At 46.2% G+C, this 23,881-nt stretch overlaps 1 protein-coding gene across 5 annotated transcripts in view; it reads left to right on the forward strand.

Annotated features, from left to right (window-relative positions):
• Positions 1 to 23,881, forward strand: part of LOC140715160 (prominin-1-A-like) — a 134,468-nt gene that overhangs the window by 12,855 nt on the left and 97,732 nt on the right. For all 5 annotated transcript variants that reach the window (XM_073026940.1, XM_073026943.1, XM_073026945.1 and 2 more), the window contains exons 3-4: positions 8,760 to 8,815; positions 17,573 to 17,778. In XM_073026940.1, the coding sequence (XP_072883041.1) occupies positions 8,760 to 8,815; positions 17,573 to 17,778 (262 nt within the window). The remainder of the gene's footprint in view (positions 1 to 8,759; positions 8,816 to 17,572; positions 17,779 to 23,881) is intronic.

Genomic DNA, 23,881 nt, shown 5'->3' on the forward strand with positions numbered 1-23,881 from the left:
GAGCAGCTAGTGGTTGAGCCCACTAGGGGATCAGCTATTCTGGATTGGGTGTTGTGCAATGAACCAGAATGGATTTAGAGAGCTTGAGGTAAAAGAACCCTTGGTGGGCAAGTGATCATAATATGATCGAATTCACCCTGAATTTGAGAAGAAGAAACCGGTCAAATATATCAGTATTACAGTGGAGTAAAGGGACATGAGAGAGGAGTTGGCCAGAATTGATTGGAAACGAACACCAGCAGGGATGACGGCAGAACAGGAATGGCTGGAATTTCTGGAAATAATTCAGAAGGCACAGGATATATACATCCTAAAGAGGAAAAAGAATTTTAAAGGAAAGATGACACAACTGTGGCTAACAAGAGAAGTCAAAGCCAACATACAAGCCAAAGAGAGGGTACATACTAGAGCAAATATTAATGGGAAATTAGAGGATTGGGAAGCTTCTTAAAAACTAACAGAAGGCAACTAAAAAGTAATTAAGAAGGTAAAGATGGAATACAAAAATAAGCTGGCCAATAATAAAGAGCACACCAAAAGTTTCTTCAGATACACAAAGTGTAAAAGAGAAGTAAGAGTGGATATCGGACTGCTGGAAAATGATGCTGGAGAGGTAGTAATGGGGGACAATGAAATAGTGGATGAACTGAGTAAGTATTTTGCATCAGTCTTCACTGTCGAAGACACTAGCAGTGTGGTGAAGTTCCAGTTGTCAGGGGGCAGGAACTGTGTGAATTTGCCATAACTAGAGAGAAGGTTCTTGGGAAACAGAAAGGTCTGAGGTAGATAAGTCTCCTGGGCTAAATGGTGTACACACCAAAGGCCTATAGTTTCCTTTCTTCTGCCTGTCTCCCTTCTTGAAGAGTGGAGTGACATTTGCAATTTCCCAGTCTTCCGGAACCATTCTAGAAACTGGACTAGAGAGGGTTCAAAGGAAGTTCATGAAAATGATTCCAGGATTGAATGGCTTGTCATATGAAAAGCGTCTGATGGCTCTGGATCTGTATTCACTGGACTTCAGAAGAGTGAGAGGTGACATGACTGAAACCAATCGACTGGTCATAGTGAATGAGGAGAGGACGTTTCTATGGTGGGAGAGTCTAAGACCGGAGGACACTAACTCAGAATAGAGGGGGCATCCTTTTAGAATGGAGATGACGAGGAATTTCTTTAGCTAGAGGGTAGTGAATCTGTGGAATTTGTTGCCACAGGCAGCTGTGGGGGCTGTCTTTATGAATATTTTAGGCAGAGGTCGATAGATTCTTGATTGGTCAGGGCATGAAAGGAGATGGGGAGAAAGCAGGAGATTGGGGCTGAGAGGTAACATGGATCAGCCATAATGATATAGAAACATAGAAAACCTAAAACACAATACAGGCCCTTCAGCCCACAAAGCTGTGCCAAACAGGTCCTTACTTTAGAACTATCTAGGTTTACCCAGAGCCCTCTATTTTTCTAAGCTCCATGTATCCATCCAGGAGTCTCTTAAAAGACTATCATTTCCACCTCCACCACTGCCGCCGGAAGCCCATTCCACACACTCACCAACCTCAGCGTTTAAAAAAAAACTTACCCCTGTCATCTCCTCTGTACCTACTTCCAAACACCTTAAAACTATACCCTCTTGTGCTAGCCATTTCAGGCCTGGGAAAAAGCCTCTGACTGTCCACACCATCAATGCCTCTCATTATCTTGTACATCTCTATCAGGTCACCTCTCGTCCTCCATTGCTCCAAGGGGAAAAGGCCGAGTTCATTCAACTTATTCTCATAAGGCATGCTCCCCAATCCAGGCCACATCCTTGTAAATCTCCTCTGTACCCCTTCTATGGTTTCCATGTCCATCCTGTAGTGAGGCAACCAGAATTGAGCACAGTACTCCAAGTGGGGTCTGACCAGGGTCCTATATAGCTGCAACATTACTTCTCGGCTCTTAAACTCAATCCCATGATTGATGAAGGCCAATGCTCCGTATGCCTTCTTAACCAAAGAGTCAACCTGTGCAGCAGGTTTGAGTGTCCTATGGACTCGGACCCCAAGATCCCTCTGATCCTCTACACTGTCAAGAGTATTGCCATTAATGCTATATTCTGCCATCATATTTGACCTACCAAAATGAACCACCTCACACATATCTGAGTTGAACTCCATCTGCCACTTCTCAGCCCAGTTTTGCATCCTATCAATGTCCCTCTGTAACCTCTGACAGCCCTCTACACTATCCACAACACCCCCAACCTTTGTGTCATCAGCAAACCTACTAACCCATCCCTCCACTTCCTCATCCAGGTCATTTATAAAAATCACAAAGAGTAAGGGTCCCAGAACAGATCCCTGAGGCACTCAATTGGTCACTGACCTCCATGCAGAATATGACCCATCAACAACCACTCTTTGCCTCCTGTGGGCAAACCAGTTCTGGATCCACAAAGCAATGTCCCCTTGGATTCCATGCCTCCTTACTTTCTCAATAAGCCTTGCATAGAGTACCTTATCAAATGCTTTACTAAAACCCATATACACTACATCTACGGCTCTACCTTCATCAATGTCTTTAGTCACATTCTCAAAAACTTCAATTAGGCTCGTAAGGCACAACCTACCTTTGACAAAACCATGTTGACTATTCCTAATCATATTATGCCTCTCCAAATGTTCATAAATCGTATCTCTCAGGATCTTCTCCATCAACTTACCAACCACCAAAGTAAGACTCATTGGTCTATAATTTCCTGGGTTATCCCTATTCCCTTTCTTGAATAAGGGAACAACATCCGCAACCCTCCAATCCTTAGGAACCTTTCCCATCCCCATTGATGATGCAAAGATCATCGCCAGAGTCTCAGCAATCTCCTCCCTCACCTCCCACAGTCTGGGGTATATCCTATCCAATCCCAGTGACCTATCCAACTTGACGCTTTCTAAAAGCTCCAGCACATCCTCTTCTTTAATATCTACATGCTCAAGCTTTTCAGTCTGCTGCAAGTCATCCCTACAATCGCCAAGATCCTTTTCCATAGTGAATACTGAAGCAAAGTATTCATTAAGTACCTCTGCCATCTCCTCCAGTTCCATACACACTTTTTCACTGTCACACTTGATTAGCCCTATTCTCTCACATCTTATCCTCTTGCTCTTCATATTCTTGTAGAATGCCTTGGGGTTTTCCTTAATCCTGCTCACCAAGGCCTTCTCATGGCCCCTTCTGGCTCTCCTAATTTCATTCTTAAGCTCCTTCCTGCTAGCCTTATAATCTTCTAGATCTCTATTATTACCTAGTTTTTTGAACCTTTTGTAAGCTCTTCCTTTCTTCTTGACTAGATTTACAAAAGCCTTTGTACACCATGGTTCCTGCACCATACCATCCTTTCCCTGTCTCATTGGAATGTACCTACTCAGAACCCCACACAAATATCCCCTGAACATTTGCCATGTTTCTTCTGTATGTTTCCCTGAGAGCATCTGTTTCCAATTTATGCTTCCACGTTCCTGCCTGATAGCCTCATATTTCCCCTTACTCCAATTAAACGTTTCCCTAACTTGTCTGTTCCTATCCCTCTCCAATGCGATGGTGAAGGAGATAGAATTGTGATCCCATCTCCAAAATGCTCTCCCACTCAGAGACCTGACACCTGACCAGGTTCATTTCCCAATACCGTAACACGTACAGCCTCTCCTCTTGTAGGCTTATCTACATATTGTGTCAAGAAACCTTCCTGAACACTCCTAACAAACTCCACCCCATCTAAACCCCTCACTCTAGGGAGATGCCAATTGATATTTGGGAAATTAAAATCTCACACCACCACAACCCTGTTATTATTACCCCTTTCCAGAATCTGTCTCCCTATCTGCTCCTCAATGTCCCTGTTACTATTGGGTGGTCTATAAAAAAACACCCAGTAGAGTTATTGACCCCTTCCTATTCCTAACTTCTACCCACAGAGACTCCGTAGACAACCCCTCCATGACTTCCTCCTTTTCTGCAGCCATGACACTATCTCGGATCAACAGTGCCACACCCCCATCTCTTTTGCCTCCCTCCCTGTCCTTTCTGAAACATCTAAAGCCTGGCACTTGAAGTAGCCATTCCTGCCCCTGCACCATCCAAGTCTCTGTAATGGTCATAGTCATACAACATCATAGTTCCAAGTGCTGATCCATGCTCTAAGCTCATCCACTTTGTTCATAATACTCCTTGATTAAAATAGACACATTTCAAACCATCGGTCTGAACACATCCCTTCTCTATCATCTGCCTATCCTCCCTTTCGCACTGTCTCCAAACTTTCTCTATTTGTGAGCCAACCTCCCTTTCCTCCATCACTTCAGTTCGGTTCCCACCCCCCAGCAATTCTAGTTTAAAGTCTCCCGAGTAGCCTGAGCAAACCTCCCTGCCAGGATATTGGTCCCCCTCGGATTCAAGTGCAACCCGTCCTTTTTGTACGGTCACACCTGTCCCAAAAGAGGTCCCAATGATCCAGAAATCTGAATCCCTGCCCCCTGCTCCAATCCCTCAGCCACACATTTATCCTCCACCTCATTCTATTCCTATTCTCACTGTTGCGTGGCACAGGCAGTAATCCTGAGATTACTACCTTTGCGGTCCTGCTTCTCAACTTCTTTCCTAACTCCTCTAGTCTGTTTTCAGGACTTTCTCCCTTTTCCTACCTATGGCGTTGGTACCAATATGTACCACGACCTCTGGCTGTTCTCCTTCCTACTTCAAGATATCGTGGACATGATCAGAAACATCCTGGACCCTGGCACCTGGGAGGCAAACTACATCCGTGTTTCTTTCCTGCGTCCACAGAATCGCCTGTCTGACCCCCTAACTATAGAGTCCCCTATCACTGCTGCCATCCTCTTCCTTTCCCTATCCTTCTGAGCCACGGGATCAGACTGTGGAGCAGACTCGATGGGCCAAATGGCCTAATTCTACCCCTGTACCTTGTGGCCTGATATATAATGAAATTTGTTGGGTTTTTTTAGCAGCAGTGCAGAGCAATACACAAGATGTACTATAAATTACAATAAGAAATATATATTAGAACATTAAATATGTATTGTAAGAAGAGCGGAACAATAGTGAAATAATGCTCATGGATTCATTGACCATTAGGAAACCTAATAGCAGAAGAAAAAATTCTGTTCCAAGGTGTTGAGTTGTGTCTGCAGGTTCATAAAATTTGTATAATATATTTTTATTTTAATCGCATAGTATTTGATTTGCATAAAATTTGTAAATATAGTAACATGCTTGCAAACACATGCTTGTAAGACATATCATTCCAGTAGCCCATCAGAAAATCATCAATGTTTCCTTCTAGAATCACTAAAATAGACAACAGGATAGTCCTTGTATTCCATCTTCCACGTTACCACTCATCTTTCCGAAGCACTTCAGTACAAACACAGTGAGCCAAAGGACCTGTTCCTGCACTCTACTGTGCTACATTTTATCACCTGGAAGCTTCTTTGCATCCACTTCTGTACTCACTGATCCATCTGGTTTAGTGGTTTGAACAATTATGACTTTTGTTGACACAGCTGCTGCAGTCTCTTGCTAAAGTCGAGTTTACCTTCATAAGCGTTAGTATATGCGTTAGGGCGCCATGGTTAGCGTGACCCTATTGCAGCTCACCGAATGATTGAGTTTGGAGATCAATTCCCCTGTAAGAAAGCTTGTACTTTCCTTCTCGTGAGCGTGTGGGTTTCCTCCGCGTGCTCAGGTTTCCTCCCACGGTACAAAGACCTGCTGATTAGTAGGGTCATTGTAAATTGTCCTATGATTCGGCTTGGGTTGCTGGGTGAATTGGAAGGGCCGATTCCACACTGTGTCTCTAAATAAATAAACGAGATGCCTGTTGTGACTGAGAGACACTGAAACTGGTGGATATAGAAGATTGTTCAGCAAAACAAGCCGGCATCATACTGGAGACACTCTTGGAAGAAGAGGCTACCTAATCCAATATTACATGACATTTTTCAATCCTAAATATCAAAGGTAACACAGGACAATTCTGTAGTTACAATGTATCCACAAACTTCCTTTGAACTGTATATCATTTTCACTTAGATCTTCAGAAACCCAAAATGATTGCTAATCACCATTGTCTCTGAGCCACATTCATGTCAATGAGTGTTTCCCGGTTTGCAATCGACCCCATTCTGCAGGTTCAAGAACACCATTGTTCTGAGATGCATATTAAACTCAATCTGCAATCCACATTCAGATCTGAAGACTAACTGCTATTGAAATTAATATTTGCTATATTCCTTAACTCTAGAGTATGCCCTAACACCTGTAAATAAAATAGCATCACATAATCAGCATTCACAAGAAATTAAATGAAGGTTTTACACAACCTTTGCTGGAAAAGTCTCAATTGGAACAAAAGCAAATTATGCAGTGTCTGCAGAGATGTTTAGATGGGTAAAATGAATGGACAAGGTTCTGGCAGATGGAGTACAACATTGGTAAAGTTGAGGTAGACCACTTTGGAAGGGAAAATGGAAGATCAGATCATGTTTTTATGGAGGAAGATTGCAGCAAGCTGTTTTGCAAGGCTTCACCTTGAGTACTGTATGAGTCCTCACTTGAGGATCGATGTATTGGCTTCAGAGCCGTTGCAGAATGGGTCCACGAGTCGATTCTGGAGTTGACGGCATTACCCTATGTGGAGTGATTGAGTCACCTGGGATAATACTTGCTGAAATTCAGAAGGATCTCAGAAACATAATATAATAAAAGTGATAGAGAAGATAGAGACAGGAAAATTGATCCACTTCCTAGAACTAGGGATCATAGAACTGGAGGGATAGATTTAGGAAGGAGATAGGGAGAATCCGAAAGTAGTAGAATTCTCTGTCCAGGGAAGAATAGAAGCTACTTCAATAAATATATTATTGGGGCTATTGTACAGGATTGAATGAAGCTCCAGATAGTTGTGAACTTGGTCAGCTCCATCATGGGCACTGGCCTCCATAGCACCCAGGGCACCTTCAAGGAGTGATGCCTTAAAAGGCAGCGTCCATCATTAAGGACCCATATCAAGCAAGAGATGCCCTCATCTCATTGCCACCATCAGGGAAGAGGTACAGGAACCTAAAGACACACACTCAGTGATTCAGGAACCGCTTCTTCCCCTCTTCCATCCAATTTCTGAATGGACATTAAACCCATGAACACTACCTCACTAATTTTAATGTCTTCTTCTTTGGTTGTCCATCGATTTTCGATGATGACTGAAGCCTGGGCAAGGTTGTATGGACGACTGGCAGTTGCCCATGCTGCAGGTCTCCCCTCTCCACACCACCGATGTTGTCCAAGGGAAGGGCATTAGGACCCATACAGCTTGGCACTGGTGTTGTCACAGAGCAATGTGTGGTTAAGTGCCTTGCTCAACGACACAACACGTTGTCTCGGCTGAGGTTCAATCTAGCGACCTTCTGATCACTAGTCTGACGCCTTATCCACTTGGCCACGTGCCAATTTTTACTTAATTAATTATTTTAATATATACACAGTCCTTTTTATCATGTATTGCATTTTACTGCTGCTGCTTAACCCATTTCATGACTTGTGCTGGTGATACCAAACCTGATTCTGATTCTAATATATTTAAGACACAGTTAGATATATTTTTGACTAACAGTGGAATTAAGGATTATTGAATTGAATTGATCTTATTTCTTACGTCTTTCACATACATGAGGAGTAAAAATCTTTGTGCTACATCTCCGTCTGAATGTATGTACAACAGAACAGTTAATATAGTATAGAAATACAATTGTATCAGCATGAATTAATCAGTCTGATAGCCTGGTGGAAGAAGCTGTCCCAGAACCTGTTGGTCCTGGCTTTAATGCTGCGGTACCGTTTCCTGGATGGTAGCAAATGGAATAGTTTGTGGTTGGGGGATCTCAGGTCCCCAATGATCCTTTGGTCCCTTTTTAGGCACCTGTCTCTGTAAATGTCCTGAATCATGGGAAGTTCACATCTACAGATGTGTTGGGCTGTCCACACCACTCTCTGCAGAGTCCTGCGATTGAGGGAAGTACAGTTCCCATACCAGACAGTGATGCAGCCAGTCAGAATGCTCTCAGTCGTGCCCTGGAGAAAGTCCTTCAGATTTGGGGATTCATGCCAAACTTCTTCAACCATCTGAGGTGAAAGAGGTGCTATTGTGCCTTTTTCACCACACAGCTGGTGTGCACAGACCACATGAGGTCCTCAGTGATGTGTATGCCAAGGAATTTAAAGCTGTTCACCCTCTCAACCCCAGATCCATTGATGTCAATAGGGGTGAGCCCATCTCCATTCCTCCTGTAGTCCACAACCAGCTCCCTTGTTTTTGCGACATTGAGGGAGAGGTTGTTTTCTTGACACCACTGTGTCAGGGTGATGACTTCTTCCCTGTAGGCCATCTCATTATTATTTGAGATGAGGCCAATCAACATAGTATCATCTACATTGGTGAGAAGGCAGGTGAAAGGAGCGGAGATCATAGACAGATCAGTCATAATCTCACTGAGTGGTGGCGCAGGCTCGATGGGACTGAACACCAACTCCTGCTCCTGTTTTATTGCAGAATGATCCAGGTCATCATAGTGATCTGTGCTTTGTTGTTGAACTGCAGGGATTTGTGCCTTGCTAGCTGGTTCAAGAACACAATGTTCGAAGGGAAGTAACTGTTCTTGAACCTGTGTGCAAGGTGAATGCTGATATATTAAAGCACACTGTCTTTGCTTTTGTAGATATTGCCAAATCACTCATAGGCAACATCGAAACAATCCAAAACAGCTACATGAAGGTAAGAGTGATAACGTAATCTTATTAGGTTTTTCAATAGTTCAATTTATCAGAGAATGTGATTCGATGAATCTCCAAGTCTCCTGACTCAAGGACTTGCATAGAGAGAGGGGGAGGGAGAGATGTCACTAACTCGAACCTCGTATATCTTTGGGATGCGGGGGGAAACCTACTCAGCAACTTCCTTACAGAGTGGCAGAACTGAACCCAGGTCTCTGGTCGCTGAAAAGCATCACACGCTCCACTACCGAGCCAACCCAACAATGGCACTGTCGAGTTGATGTAACAGTCTAATTGAGCCAGAACCAAACTATCCCAGTCCACTGTGGACTGATGACGCACAGAGAGAGCTGCTACCCGACATCACCCACAGGCTGTCTGTGTGGAGTCTGCATGACCTCTCCAGGAGCTCCAGTCCCCTCTCAACGACATGCACTCAGCTTGGTTAATTGGCCTCCCTAAATTATTCCTGGTCTGAAGCTAGAAGGTAAATGATGAGATTAGAACATACAGCACAGTGCAGGCCCTTTGGCCCATCATGCTGTGCTGACCTTTTTACCTACTTTAAGATCAACCTAACCCTTCCCTCCTATATAGCCCTCCACTGCTCTTTCACCCATGTCCCTATCTAACAGTCTCTTAAATCTGCCGAACGTATTTGCCTCTACCACCATTCCTGCATTGACAGTTTATTCCCCTCCACAGCTGCTGCCTGACCTGCTGAGATCCTCCAGTATTTTGTGTGTGTTGCAATCAATCAATCTTTCACTGGTACAAACACTCAGCTCTGAAGCTGGTGACTGTGGGATGTTTTGGGTGAGATGGCCGTCCTCGTTCCTCAAGTCACTGGAGGATTGTGAACTTCCCCTAAACGCCCTGACTGTATCTGCGTCTACCACCAACCCTGGCAGCAAATCCCATGCAGCCACCACTCTCAGTGTAAAGAACTTTACTCTGACATCTGCCCCCCCCCCCCGCCCCCACAAACGTTCCTCCAATCACATTAAAATTATGCCCTCTCATATTTGCCATTTCTGTCCTGGGGAAATAGGTGTTGGATGTCCACTCGATCTCTGCTTCTTATCACTTTGTACATCAAGTCAAGAAATGTGGAGACAATAAAACTGGTTTAACATCAGATTTGTGTGAAGACTGGCTATCAGTTAATGCGGTCTTTCTGGGTCAAAGGCACTGATTCTGTGCTAAATCTCTCTCTGGCTCTGTGATCCTGTCACCTCCCACCTAGCTTCCAGCACGCTATATTCTGCCACTGTCTCCCAGTCACCTTCTCCCCATTCCTTTCTCCATCCCGGAGGTACTGCAGAGGCCCTGTTCAGCCCAGAGCCAAATGCTGACAGCTCATTTTAAAGAGCAAACACGAGGAAATCTGCAGATCCAGCTCTGTATCACTTTCGCCAATCACCTTTCCAGCTCTTGGCTTCATCCCACCCCCTCCGGTCTTCTCCTATCATTTCGCATTTCCCCCTCCCCCCACTACTTTCAAATCTCTTACTATCTTTCCTTTTGGTTAGTCCTGACGAAGTGTCTCGGCCCAAAACATCGACAGTGCTTCCCCTTATAGATGCAGCCTGGCCTGCAGTGTTCCACCAGCATTTTGTGTGTGTTGTAGCTCATTTTAAACTCTGCTAGCAGAATTTGCTGGATGGATTTCAGAGGAGAGTTTACACCAGCCTATCCGGAATCACTCACTCAGAAAAGTGAAATATTTAGTGGGTGTACTTGAGGCAGAGGTTGATAGATTCTTTATTAGTCGGGGCACGAAGGGACACGGGGAGGGGGAAGGAGATTGGGGCTGGGAGGGAAAATGGATCAGCCGTGACAAAATGGCTGAACAAACTAGATGGGCCAAATGGCCTAATTCTGCTCCTTTCTCTTATGGTCTTATGAAATGTTCCTTCTCAGGGAACATCTTAGTTCAAAGTATATTTATTATTGAAATACGTAAGCCTTGAGATGCGTCTCCTAACAGGCAGCTACGGAACACAGAAACCCAAAATAAAACCCCAGTCAATCTCCTCAGCACCTTCTCCAAAAGCAATATATCCTTGTGTTGGTTATTTCTCTCAAAATTGGCCCTATTTTCTGTCGTATTCCACTGTAAGATGAATACTTATCGATCATACACAGACTTCCAAATTGCCTTTAGGAAAACCAGTGAACTCAAAGCCATGTAGGATTTGAATGACATCACAACCTTCGGAGCCATTGTTAGCACAGCTTTTCGTCCTGCAGCTCTTGATTGGTGTTAACATGATAGAAAAGAGACATCACCACAAGCGTGACGTCCCGATGGCCAAACATTTTGATTCTGATTCCCATTTGGACGTGTTGATCCATGGCCCCCTCTTGTGCCGAGATGAGGCCACCTCAGGTGGAGGAGCAACACCTTGTATTCCATCTGGGTACCCTCCAGCCTGATAGCAGGAATATCAATTTCTCCTTCCAGTAAGCACATTTCCTCTTCTCCCCACAGCTCCCCCCAGCTCTTCCTCTAATCCCCACTCTAACCCCTTACTTCTTCTCATCTGCCCATCGCTTCATCCTGGTTGCCCTCCTCCTCCCCCTTCTCCCGTTGCCCACTTCTTTACTCTTCAGCCCTTGACCTTTCCCGCCCACCTGGCTTCACCTTTCACCTTCCATGTTGCCTCCTTCCCCTTCGCCCCGCCCCAAACTTTTTATTTCAGATCTCTTCCCCCTTCCTTTCCAGTCCAGAAGGAGAGTCTGTTTACTCTTTTCCACTGATGCTGCCTGACCTGCTGAGTTCCTCCAGCATTTTGGTGTGCGTGGCAAAGAAAAAGCAGTGATGTGTCAGAGTTAGAGAGCATGCAACAGACCCTTAGCTCAACTGCTCCGTGTCAATCAGCAATCTTCCTGAGTCAGCCCATTGAATTGAACTTAATCCCTAATGCCCTAAACCTCTCCTATCCAAGTACCTGCTCAGATGTCTCTTTAAATGTTGTAATTGTACCCACCTCTACATCTTCCAGCCTCCCCTCTGTGGACTCTACCCTTCTTGCTGCCTCAGTAAAACAGTAGGATTAATTTTAATTTACTGTAGAATTGCGTTAAGCAAATTGAAACTGTCTTTGGTAATCTTGCTGCCTCAGCCAACTAACTTCAGGAGAGCAAAAAAACCCCACCCTCCACCCCAGGGTTGAAAATCAAAGTACTGCAGATGCTCGAAATCTGAAATAAAATGGAGAATGCTAGGAATACTTGTCAGCCTGGACAGCAGCTGTGGAGAGAAGTATTTGGGTTGACGATCTTTCACCAGATGATCACCTAGTCATCAAGTTTGCCCATGATTCTCCCTTTGAGCTGTCCTTGGTAAATGGCAATCAATTTTTTGATTAAAGAGGGAAGTTTCAGACAGTTTTTTTCCCATACACAAGTACATCAAGGTACCGTAAAAGATTCAAAGTACATTTATTATCAAAGTATCTATGTAGTCTACAACCCTGAAATTCATCCTCCACACTGACCGTCACGAAACAAGAACAACCATGAAATCAACACCTTTAAAGGAAAACATCAAACATCAAAATCCCCTCCCCCCAGAGCACAAAATTGCATAGAGGACAACCCAAAAATAAGAACGAACGAAATTTTATGATGATATTTTACTTTTTATCTCTAACACTGAAACTTCTTTACCTTCGGTTCTTCCTTTAATTTCCCAGTTTAGTTATTTTTCAGGATATAAGCTGAACTTACATAATAGAGAGCTATTTCCTTTAAATGACCTAATGTCATCAAATGTCAAATTTCCATTCCAAATTGTTACAAGTCAATTTACATATCTAGGTGTAACAATTACTAAAAACTTCAAGAATTTATTTAAAGAAAACTTAAACCCTTTATTGAATTATGTGAAAAAGACACTTCCTAAATGGTCTCCTCTTTCTTTATCCCTAATTGGCCGAATTAATTCAATTAAAATGAAGATTCTTCCTAAATTTTTATATCTTTTTCAGTCTTTACCTATTTTTATTCCTAAGACCTACTTTGATTCTTTAGCTTCAATTTTAATATCTTATATTTGGAATAATAAACAAGCTTATTTAAGTAAAGTTTACCTACAAAGAAATAAAGAGATGGGTGGATTAGCCTTACCCAATTTTAGGTTTTACTATTGGGCTGCCAATATAAGGAATATTACTTTTTGGTCCTATCATATTTATCGTAAAGATTGCCCATCATGGGTCTCCTTAGAAGTTAATTCTGTAAAAAATTCCTTTATTGTCTCTCTTCTTGGATCATACTCTTCTCTTTCAGCAAATAAAACAACAGATAATATAATTGTTAAGCAAAGTTTAAGGATATGGTCTCAATTTAGAAAATTTTTTGGTTTAGCGAATTTTTCATGATCATCTCCCATTCTCCCTAATTTTTTTTATCCCTTCTATGATTGACAAAGTCTTTAAGGATTGGGATGAACTAGGTATTAAGTGTTTTTGGGACCTGTTTATCTCAGGGTCTCTTGTTTCATTTGACCAATTGTCAACTAAATTTGCACTGCCAAAAACACATTTTTACAGATACCTTCAAATTACAGATTTCTTACGTTTCCAATTAACTATTTTTCCTATAGGTCCTGATAAAAATTTACTAGACGATCTTTTAAATTTAAAACCTTTTGCTAATGGCTCTATTACCGGTATCTATAACTTTTTGATTGATTCTAGAGAAGACTTTTTAGATAAAATAAAAAAAGCTTGGGAGGATGACCTAAATTGTCAGATTTCTGATGAAAGATGGAATAAAATTCTTAAACGGGTTAATAAATCATCTTTCTGTGCTTGTCACTCTCTTCTACAATTTAAAGTGGTTCATAGAGCTTACATTTCTAAACAGAAGCTGTCCAGTTTTATCCGAACATTTCTCCACTTTGTAATAAATGCAAATCTGCTGATGCCTCTTTAATTCATATGTTTTGGTTTTGTCCTAAAATTGAAAAGTTTTGGCGGGAAGTATTCCATACCTTCTCACAACTTTTTAGGGTCCAATTTGACCCAAATCCCCTTACTGCCTTGTTTGGTATTATTGCAGATGAAGATATAACTTTAAATACTCCTAACCTACAGGTTTTAGTTTTTACATCTCTTTTAGCAAGGAGAGCAATCTTGCTTAAATGGAAGGAGTCTACCCCTTCTACACATCTTCAATGGCTATGTGATATTATGTTGTATTTAAATTTAGAAAAGATCCGCTGCTCAGTCTTAAATTCGAAACAATCTTTTTATGATATCTGGGGACCTTTCCTAAATTACTTTTCCAATTTATAAAGTTTAACAGTGCACAGACTTTTATGTATATTTCTATCTTCTCTTCTTAAGCGAATATGTTTTTTTTCTAATTATCTATTATCATCCATCAGCTTTTTTCTTTGGTAGTTGGTAGGGGGTTGTCTTTTTTTATATAAAAAATTTCTTTTATGATGTCTGACCCATCTTTAAATTTTTGATTACAGACTGGTATACCTTTATGTGATATGCTATAACATTTTGATCAATTTTATTACAATATATGAATATATACACTTCATGTTGAGATGTGTCTAAGTGTTGCACTCTGTAAATCTTGTTTTTCTTCTGAATAAAAATACTGAAAAAGAAAAAAATAAGAACAAACAAAAACACAGACTATAGAGCACAAAATCAAGAGAAATATTTCAGTACACGATTGGATGCGGACTAGGCAATCAGGAGGGATGGACAACGGGGCTATAAATACCACCGGCCTAGATATGCCCAGGCATCATCCCTGATGAAGATGACAGAGTTCGTCATCGAAACGTCAGTTATAATTAATGCCTGTACCTGGCTGGAAGCCGCGAAGAGTTTATTTGTCATATATGCTGGGAAATTACTAGATCTTTTCTCATAGTTCCCTGCAGTTTGGCTCAGTGTTCATTGTCTGCAGGCCATCCTGATTCAAAAATCACACACAAGTAGTAACAAAAAGAGAGCGACTAGAACTAAAACTGGAACACATCACAAACCTGAATCAGAGTCCAAATCAACAATTTGCATTGATTAAACCTCGCTCTGGCACCGTCTGCTGACAGCATTGTGGGAGAGGGAGATCGTGATCACTCAGATGCAAGAACCTTCCCTTGGGAGCGCCAGGCGAGAGACAGCAAGAGACCGTCACATGCAGACACCTTCTCCGGGAGCGGCAAACAAGAGGGGTGGGGGGGGGGGGGGGGGGAGAGAGAGGGAAACTGGTCAAACACAAACACCTTCTCTAGGAGCAGTGTGAGAGGCTGAAAACTTTGCTTTTCCTCCAAACCCAACTCGAATATTTTCAATCTTCCTCAACAAGATCGATGACAGAAAACCACTTCCTTCTCTTTTGTGGCCCACTGTCTTGTCTTCTTCTTCAGCTCTTTACCTCTTCCACCTCTCCCCTCTTCTTTCTTCATCTCTCCTTCCCCCTCAACTACCAGTTTTACTCCTTCGCCTCTCACCACCTTATCCTCACTCCTGCCCCCTACCTTTCCAGTCCTGATGGAGTGTCTCAGCCTGCAACACCAGCTGTTTAATCCCTTCATAGATGCTGCCTGACCTGGTGAGTTCCTTTAGAATTTCCAGCATCTGCAGAATCGCCTGTTAACGGAACGCTGAAGGTAATATGACAGGTACAATCTGCAGTGCCGTCAAACGAATCAAGTGGAAGGGTTATGATAAGTAAGAATGGGAGATGAGGAGTCCATCTTTATTGTCTTATAACAGTGGGATAGAACATGCCCTTGAGCCTGGTGGTACAGGCCTTCAGGCCTCTGTATCTGCTCTCCGACCGGGGAGGAGAGAAGAGAGAGTGCCCAGGGTGAGTGGGTTCTTTGATTATTTTCACTCCTTTACTTTTTTTTTAATTTTATTTTTATTTGGATAAGGTATTCCCAAGTATTACATAATTTCTTTTTACATATAAAGCCTTTTCCATTTTTTATATATGTATAAATCTATATATATTTATACATTCACAAGTACACACTGAGATGATATTAAAAGAAAAATAATTAGGCACTTAAATAGATATTTATGTGCAATTGTAATTCCACACTGTTAAACTAAGTAATAATAATTGTTGTTAAAAAATTAGTAATAATAGTGGTTGAATAATAATTTCCATGTATTTCTTTCTTGTCCAAAATAATGTGTGTAACCCCATGTAAATTCCATCACAGGAGTTTGTATCTTAACACATTCATGTTTGCTCCTACCCATAAACATACTTATCGCCACTTTCTTCAGACCAAGGGTGGGCACTCGCATGGGCCCCAGCTATGCCTGCCTCTTCGTGGGTTATGTGGAACGGTCTATGCTCCAAATCTATACTGGTACTGCTCCCCCACCTTTTCCTTCGATACATTGACGACTACATTGGTGCTGCTTCCTGCACCCATGCTGAGCTCGTCAATTTCATCGACTTTGCTTCTAACTTTCACCCAGCCCTCAAATTCACTTGGTCCATCTCGGACACTTCTCTCCCCTTTCTCGATCTCTCGGTCTCCATCTCTGGAGATAGACTGTCCACTGACATCTTCTATAAACCCACTGACTCCCATAACTACCTTGATTATACCTCTTCCCACCCTGCCAAATGCAAAAATTCTATTCCCTATTCCCAGTTCCTCCGTCTCCGCCACATCTGCTCCCAGGATGAGGCTTTCCGTTCCAGGACATCCCAAATGTCCTCTTTCTTTATGAATTGTGGTTTCCCTTCTGCCGTCATCAATGATGCCCTCACCCGCATCTCCTCCATTTCCCGCACTTCAGCCCTCATCCCATCCTCCCGTCACCACAACAGGGATCGAGTTCCCCTTGTCCTCACCTACCACCCCACCACCCTCCGGATCCAGCGTATTATCCTCCACAACTTCCGCCACCTTCAACAGGACCCCACCACTAAGGACATCTTTCCCTCTCTACCCATCTCTGCTTTTCACAGGGATCGTTCTCTCCGCGACTGCCTAGTTCACACGTCCCTCCCCACAGATCTCCCACCTGGCACTTATCCCTGCAAGCGTAAGTGCTACACCTGTCCCTACACCTCCTCTCTTACCACCATTCAGGGCCCCAAACAGTCCTTCCAGGTGAGGCAACACATCACTTGTGAGTCTGTTGGGGTCATCTATTGCATCCGGTGCTCCCAGTGCGGCTTCCTCTACATCGGCGAGACCCGACGCAGATTGGGGGACCGCTTCGTCGAGCACCTCCGCTCCGTCCGTCACAACAAACAGGATCTCCCGGTTGCCACTCACTTCAACTCTGCTTCACATCCCACTCGGATATCCCATTCCATACATGGCCTCCTCTACTGCCATGATGAGGCCAAACTTCGGTTGGAGGAACAACATCTCATATACCGTATGGGTGGTCTCCAGCCCCTTGGTATAAACATCGAATTCTCCAACTTCCAGTAATTCCCTCCCTCTCCCTTCCCCCATCCCACCTTCACTCTGTCTCCTCTTCCAGCTGCCTATCACCTCTCTCATGACTCTGCCTTCTTCTACTACCCAGAGTGCTTTCCCCTTAGATTCCTTCTTCACCTCTCCTGCCTATCCCCTTCCTGCTTCCCCTCCCCCACCCCTTGATCTTTCCTCTGATTGGTTTTCCACCCTCCCCCCACCTTCTTTATAGGGCCCCTGCCCCCTCCTTCTTTAGTCCTGACGAAGGGTCTCGGCCCGGTCTCCTGACGCGCGTTCTAACCTGTGACCTTGTCTCGCCCCCAGGTGGTTCAGTACGAGGTCGGCTACATTGTGTGTGCCATCATCGGGATCCTGCTGTTGCTCCTCATGCCGCTCATCGGTCTCTGCTTCTGCTGCTGCCGCTGCTGTGGGAGGTGTGGCGGGAAGATGTACCAGCAGCAGACCGGCTCGATGGACGTCAGGAGGAGGCTGCTGACCGTGGCCCTGTTTGTCGTCACGTCAGTCATACTGTGAGTGAGCTCTGAGCCACGCCGCTCCTCTTCAGGATTACATTCACTATCACTGACATGTGTCCTTAACTTCTCCTGTGGCTGCAGTACAGCGTGAGGATTAAAAACACAATAAACTACATGATAAAATAAAATTAGTAAATGGTGTAAAAGAAAAATAGTGAGGTGGTGTTCATGAGTTCGTTGTCCATTCAGAATTCCCGACTCTGAATCGTTGAGTGTGTGTTCAGGGTCCTGTCCCTCAGTAATAGTGAGAAGAGTTCATGCCCTGGATGGCAAGGGTCCTTAATAATGGATGCTGCTTTCTTCAGCTATTAACTTTTGACCGCATTCTGAAGATGTCCTAGATGATGACGCGGGGATGTTTGTGTCCGTGTAAACTCTCCAATGTTCTAACATCGGATAAGCTGCTCAAAGGGACACACAGTAACTTAAAGTCACAGATGTCAAAGGCTCCTAGAGAAGGTGTGACATATGTTAAGCACAGAGTGAAGCTCCCTCTACACTGTCCCATCACACACTCCCAGGACAGGGACAGCACGAGTTAGATACAGAGTGAAGATCCCTCTACACTGTCCCATCACACACTCCCAGGACAGGGACAGCACGGGTTAGATACAGAGTGAAGCTCCCTCTACACTGTCCCATCACACACTCCCAGGACAGGGACAGCACGGGTTAGATACAGAGTGAATCTCCCACCCACTGTCCCATCACACACTCCCAGGACAGGGACAGCACGGGTTAGATACAGAGTGAAGCTCCCTCTACACTGTCCCATCACACACTCCCAGGACAGGGACAGCACGGGTTAGATACAGAGTGAAGCTCCCTCTACACTGTCCCATCACACAATCCCAGGACAGGGACAGCACGGGTTAGATACAGAGTGAAGCTCCCTCTACACTGTCCCATCACACACTCCCAGGACAGGGACAGCACGGGTTAGATACAGAGTGAATCTCCCTCTACACTGTCCCATCACACACTCCCAGGACAGGGACAGCACGGGTTAGATACAGAGTTAAGCTCCCACCCACTGTCCCATCACAGACTCCCAGGACAGGGACAGCACGGGTTAGATACAGAGTGAAGCTCCCTCTACACTGTCCCATCACACACTCCCAGGACAGGGACAGTACGGGTTAGATACAGAGTGAAGCTCCCTCTACACTGTCCCATCACACACTCCCAGGACAGGGACAGCACGGGTTAGATACAGAGTGAAGCTCCCTCTACACTGTCCCATCACACACTCCCAGGACAGGGACAGCACTGGTTAGATACAGAGTGAAGCTCCCTCTACACTGTCCCATCACACACTCCCAGGACAGGGACAGCATGGGTTAGATACAGAGTGAAGCTCCCTCTACACTGTCCCATCACACACTCCCAGGACAGGGACAGTACGGGTTAGATACAGAGTGAAGCTCCCTCTACACTGTCCCATCACACACTCCCAGGACAGGGACAGCACGGGTTAGATACAGAGTGAAGCTCCCTCTACACTGTCCCATCACACACTCCCAGGACAGGGACAGCACTGGTTAGATACAGAGTGAAGCTCCCTCTACACTGTCCCATCACACACTCCCAGGACAGGGACAGCATGGGTTAGATACAGAGTGAAGCTCCCTCTACACTGTCCCATCACACACTCCCAGGGCATGTACAGCACGGGTTAGATACAGAGTGAAGCTCCCTCTACACTGTCCCATCACACACTCCCAGGACAGGGACAGCACGGGTTAGATACAGAGTGAAACTCCCTCAACACTGTCCCATCACACACTCCCAGGACAGGGACAGCACGGGTTAGATACAGGGTGAAGCTCCCTCTACACTGTCCCATCACACACTCCCAGGACAGGGACAGCACCCGTTAGATACAGAGTGAAGCTCCCTCTACACTGTCCCATCACACACTCCCAGGGCAGGGACAGCACGGGTTAGATACAGAGTGAAGCTCCCTCTACACTGTCCCATCACACACTCACAGGACAGGGACAGCAAGGGTTAGATACAGAGTGAAGCTCCCTCTACACTGTCCCATCACACACTCCCAGGACAGGGACAGCACGGGTTAGATACAGAGTGAAGCTCCCTCTACACTGTCCCATCACACACTCCCAGGGCAGGGACAGCACGGGTTAGATACAGAGTGAAGCTCCCTCTACACTGTCCCATCACACACTCCCAGGACAGGGACAGCATGGGTTAGATACAGAGTGAAGCTCCCTCTACACTGTCCCATCACACACTCCCAGGACAGGGACAGCACTGGTTAGATACAGAGTGAAGCTCCCTCTACACTGTCCCATCACACACTCCCAGGACAGGGACAGCATGGGTTAGATACAGAGTGAAGCTCCCTCTACACTGTCCCATCACACACTCCCAGGGCATGTACAGCACGGGTTAGATACAGAGTGAAGCTCCCTCTACACTGTCCCATCACACACTCCCAGGACAGGGACAGCACGGGTTAGATACAGAGTGAAACTCCCTCAACACTGTCCCATCACACACTCCCAGGACAGGGACAGCACAGGTTAGATACAGGGTGAAGCTCCCTCTACACTGTCCCATCACACACTCCCAGGACAGGGACAGCACCCGTTAGATACAGAGTGAAGCTCCCTCTACACTGTCCCATCACACACTCCCAGGGCAGGGACAGCACGGGTTAGATACAGAGTGAAGCTCCCTCTACACTGTCCCATCACACACTCACAGGACAGGGACAGCACGGGTTAGATACAGAGTGAAGCTCCCACTACACTGTCCCATCACACACTCCCAGGACAGGGACAGCACGGGTTAGATACAGAGTGAAGCTCCCTCTACACTGTCCCATCACACACACCCAGGGCAGGGACAGCACGGGTTAGATACAGAGTGAAGCTCCCTCTACACTGTCCCATCACACACTCCCAGGGCAGGGACAGCACGGGTTAGATACAGAGTGATGCTCCCTCTACACTGTCCCAGGACAGGGACAGCACAGGTTAGATACAGGGTGAAGCTCCCTCTACAGTGTCCCATCACACACTCCCAGGGCAGGGACAGCACGGGTTAGATACAGAGTGAAGCTCCCTCTACACTGTCCCATCACACACTCCCAGGGCAGGGACAGCACGGGTTAGATACAGAGTGAAGCTCCCTCTACACTGTCCCATCACACACTCCCAGGACAGGGACAGCACGGGTTAGATACAGAGTGAAGCTCCCTCTACACTGTCCCATCACACACTCCCAGGACAGGGACAGCACGGGTTAGATACAGAGTGAAACTCCCTCAACACTGTCCCATCACACACTCCCAGGACAGGGACAGCACGGGTTAGATACAGGGTGAAGCTCCCTCTACACTGTCCCATCACACACTCCCAGGACAGGGACAGCACCCGTTAGATACAGAGTGAAGCTCCCTCTACACTGTCCCATCACACACTCCCAGGGCAGGGACAGCACGGGTTAGATACAGAGTGAAGCTCCCTCTACACTGTCCCATCACACACTCCCAGGACAGGGACAGCACGGGTTAGATACAGAGTGAAGCTCCCTCTACACTGTCCCATCACACACTCCCAGGGCAGGGACAGCACGGGTTAGATACAGAGTGAAGCTCCCTCTACACTGTCCCATCACACACTCCCAGGGCAGGGACAGCACGGGTCAGATACAGAGTGAAGCTCCCTCTACACTGTCCCAGGACAGGGACAGCACAGGTTAGATACAGGGTGAAGCTCCCTCTACAGTGTCCCATCACACACTCCCAGGGCAGGGACAGCACGGGTTAGATACAGAGTGAAGCTCCCTCTACACTGTCCCATCACACACTCCCAGGGCAGGGACAGCACGGGTTAGATACAGAGTGAAGCTCCCTCTACACTGTCCCATCACACACTCCCAGGACAGGGACAGCACGGGTTAGATACAGAGTGAAGCTCCCTCTACAATGTCCCATCACACTCTCCCAGGGCAGGGACAGCACGGGTTAGATACAGAGTGAAGCTCCCTCTACAGTGTCCCATCACACACTCCCAGGGCAGGGACAGCACGGGTTAGATACAGAGTGAATCTCCCTCTACACTGTCCCATCACACACTCCCAGGACAGGGACAGCACGGGTTAGATACAGAGTGAAGCTCCCTCTACAGTGTCCCATCACACACTCCCAGGACAGGGACAGCATGGGTTAGATACAGAGTGAAGCTCCCTCTACACTGTCCTATCACACACTCCCAGGACAGGGACAGCACGGGTTAGATACAGGGTGAAGCTCCCTCTACACTGTCCCATCACACACTCCCAGGACAGGGACAGCACGGGTTAGATACAGAGTGAAGCTCCCTCTACACTGTCCCATCACACACTCCCAGGACAGGGACAGCACGGGTTAGACACAGAGTGAAGCTCCCTCTACACTGTCCCATCACACACTCCCAGGACAGGGACAGCACGGGTTAGATACAGAGTGAAGCTCCCTCTACACTGTCCCATCACACACTCCCAGGACAGGGACAGTATAGGTTAGATACAGAGTGAAGCTCCCTCTACACTGTCCCATCACACACTCCCAGGACAGGGACAGCACGGGTTAGATACAGAGTGAAGCTCCCTCTACACTGTCCCATCACACACTCCCAGGGCAGGGACAGCACGGGTTAGATACAGAGTGAAGCTCCCTCTACACTGTCCCATCACACACTCCCAGGACAGGGACAGCACGGGTTAGATACAGAGTGAAGCTCCCTCTACACTGTCCCATCACACACTCCCAGGACAGGGACAGCACGGGTTAGATACAGAGTGAAGCTCCCTCTACACTGTCCCATCACACACTCCCAGGACAGGGACAGCACGGGTTAGATACAGAGTGAAGCTCCCTCTACACTGTCCCATCACACACTCCCAGGACAGGGACAGCACGGGTTAGATACAGAGTGAATCTCCCACCCACTGTCCCATCACACACTCCCAGGACAGGGACAGCACGGGTTAGATACAGAGTGAAGCTCCCTCTACACTGTCCCATCACACACTCCCAGGACAGGGACAGCACGGGTTAGATACAGAGTGAAGCTCCCTCTACACTGTCCCATCACACACTCCCAGGACAGGGACAGCACGGGTTAGATACAGAGTGAAGCTCCCTCTACACTGTCCCATCACACACTCCCAGGACAGGGACAGCACGGGTTAGATACAGAGTGAATCTCCCACCCACTGTCCCATCACACACTCCCAGGACAGGGACAGCACGGGTTAGATACAGAGTGAATCTCCCACCCACTGTCCCATCACACACTCCCAGGACAGGGACAGCACGGGTTAGATACAGAGTGAAGCTCCCTCTACACTGTCCCATCACACACTCCCAGGACAGGGACAGCACGGGTTAGATACAGAGTGAAGCTCCCTCTACACTGTCCCATCACACACTCCCAGGACAGGGACAGCACGGGTTAGATACAGAGTGAAGCTCCCTCTACACTGTCCCATCACACACTCCCAGGACAGGGACAGCACGGGTTAGATACAGAGTGAAGCTCCCTCTACACTGTCCCATCACACACTCCCAGGACAGGGACAGCACGGGTTAGATACAGAGTGAAGCTCCCTCTACACTGTCCCATCACAGACTCCCAGGTCAGGGACAGCCTGGGTTAGATACAGAGTGAAGCTCCCTCTACACTGTCCCATCACACGCTCCCAGGACAGGGACAGCACGGGTTAGATACAGAGTGAAGCTCCCTCTACACTGTCCCATCACAGACTCCCAGGTCAGGGACAGCACGGGTTAGATACAGAGTGAAGCTCCCTCTACACTGTCCCATCACAGACTCTCAGGGCAGGGACAGCACGGGTTAGATACAGAGTGAAGCTCCCTCAACACTGTCCCATCACACACTCCCAGGACAGGGACAGCACGGGTTAGATACAGAGTGAAGCTCCCTCTACACTGTCCCATCACAGACTCTCAGGGCAGGGACAGCACGGGTTAGATACAGAGTGAAGCTCCCTCAACACTGTCCCATCACACACTCCCAGGACAGGGACAGCACGGGTTAGATACAGAGTGAAGCTCCCTCTACAC

Source organism: Hemitrygon akajei, chromosome 23 (assembly GCF_048418815.1).
Source record: "Hemitrygon akajei chromosome 23, sHemAka1.3, whole genome shotgun sequence".
In the NCBI taxonomy this organism is placed as follows: domain Eukaryota; kingdom Metazoa; phylum Chordata; class Chondrichthyes; order Myliobatiformes; family Dasyatidae; genus Hemitrygon; species Hemitrygon akajei.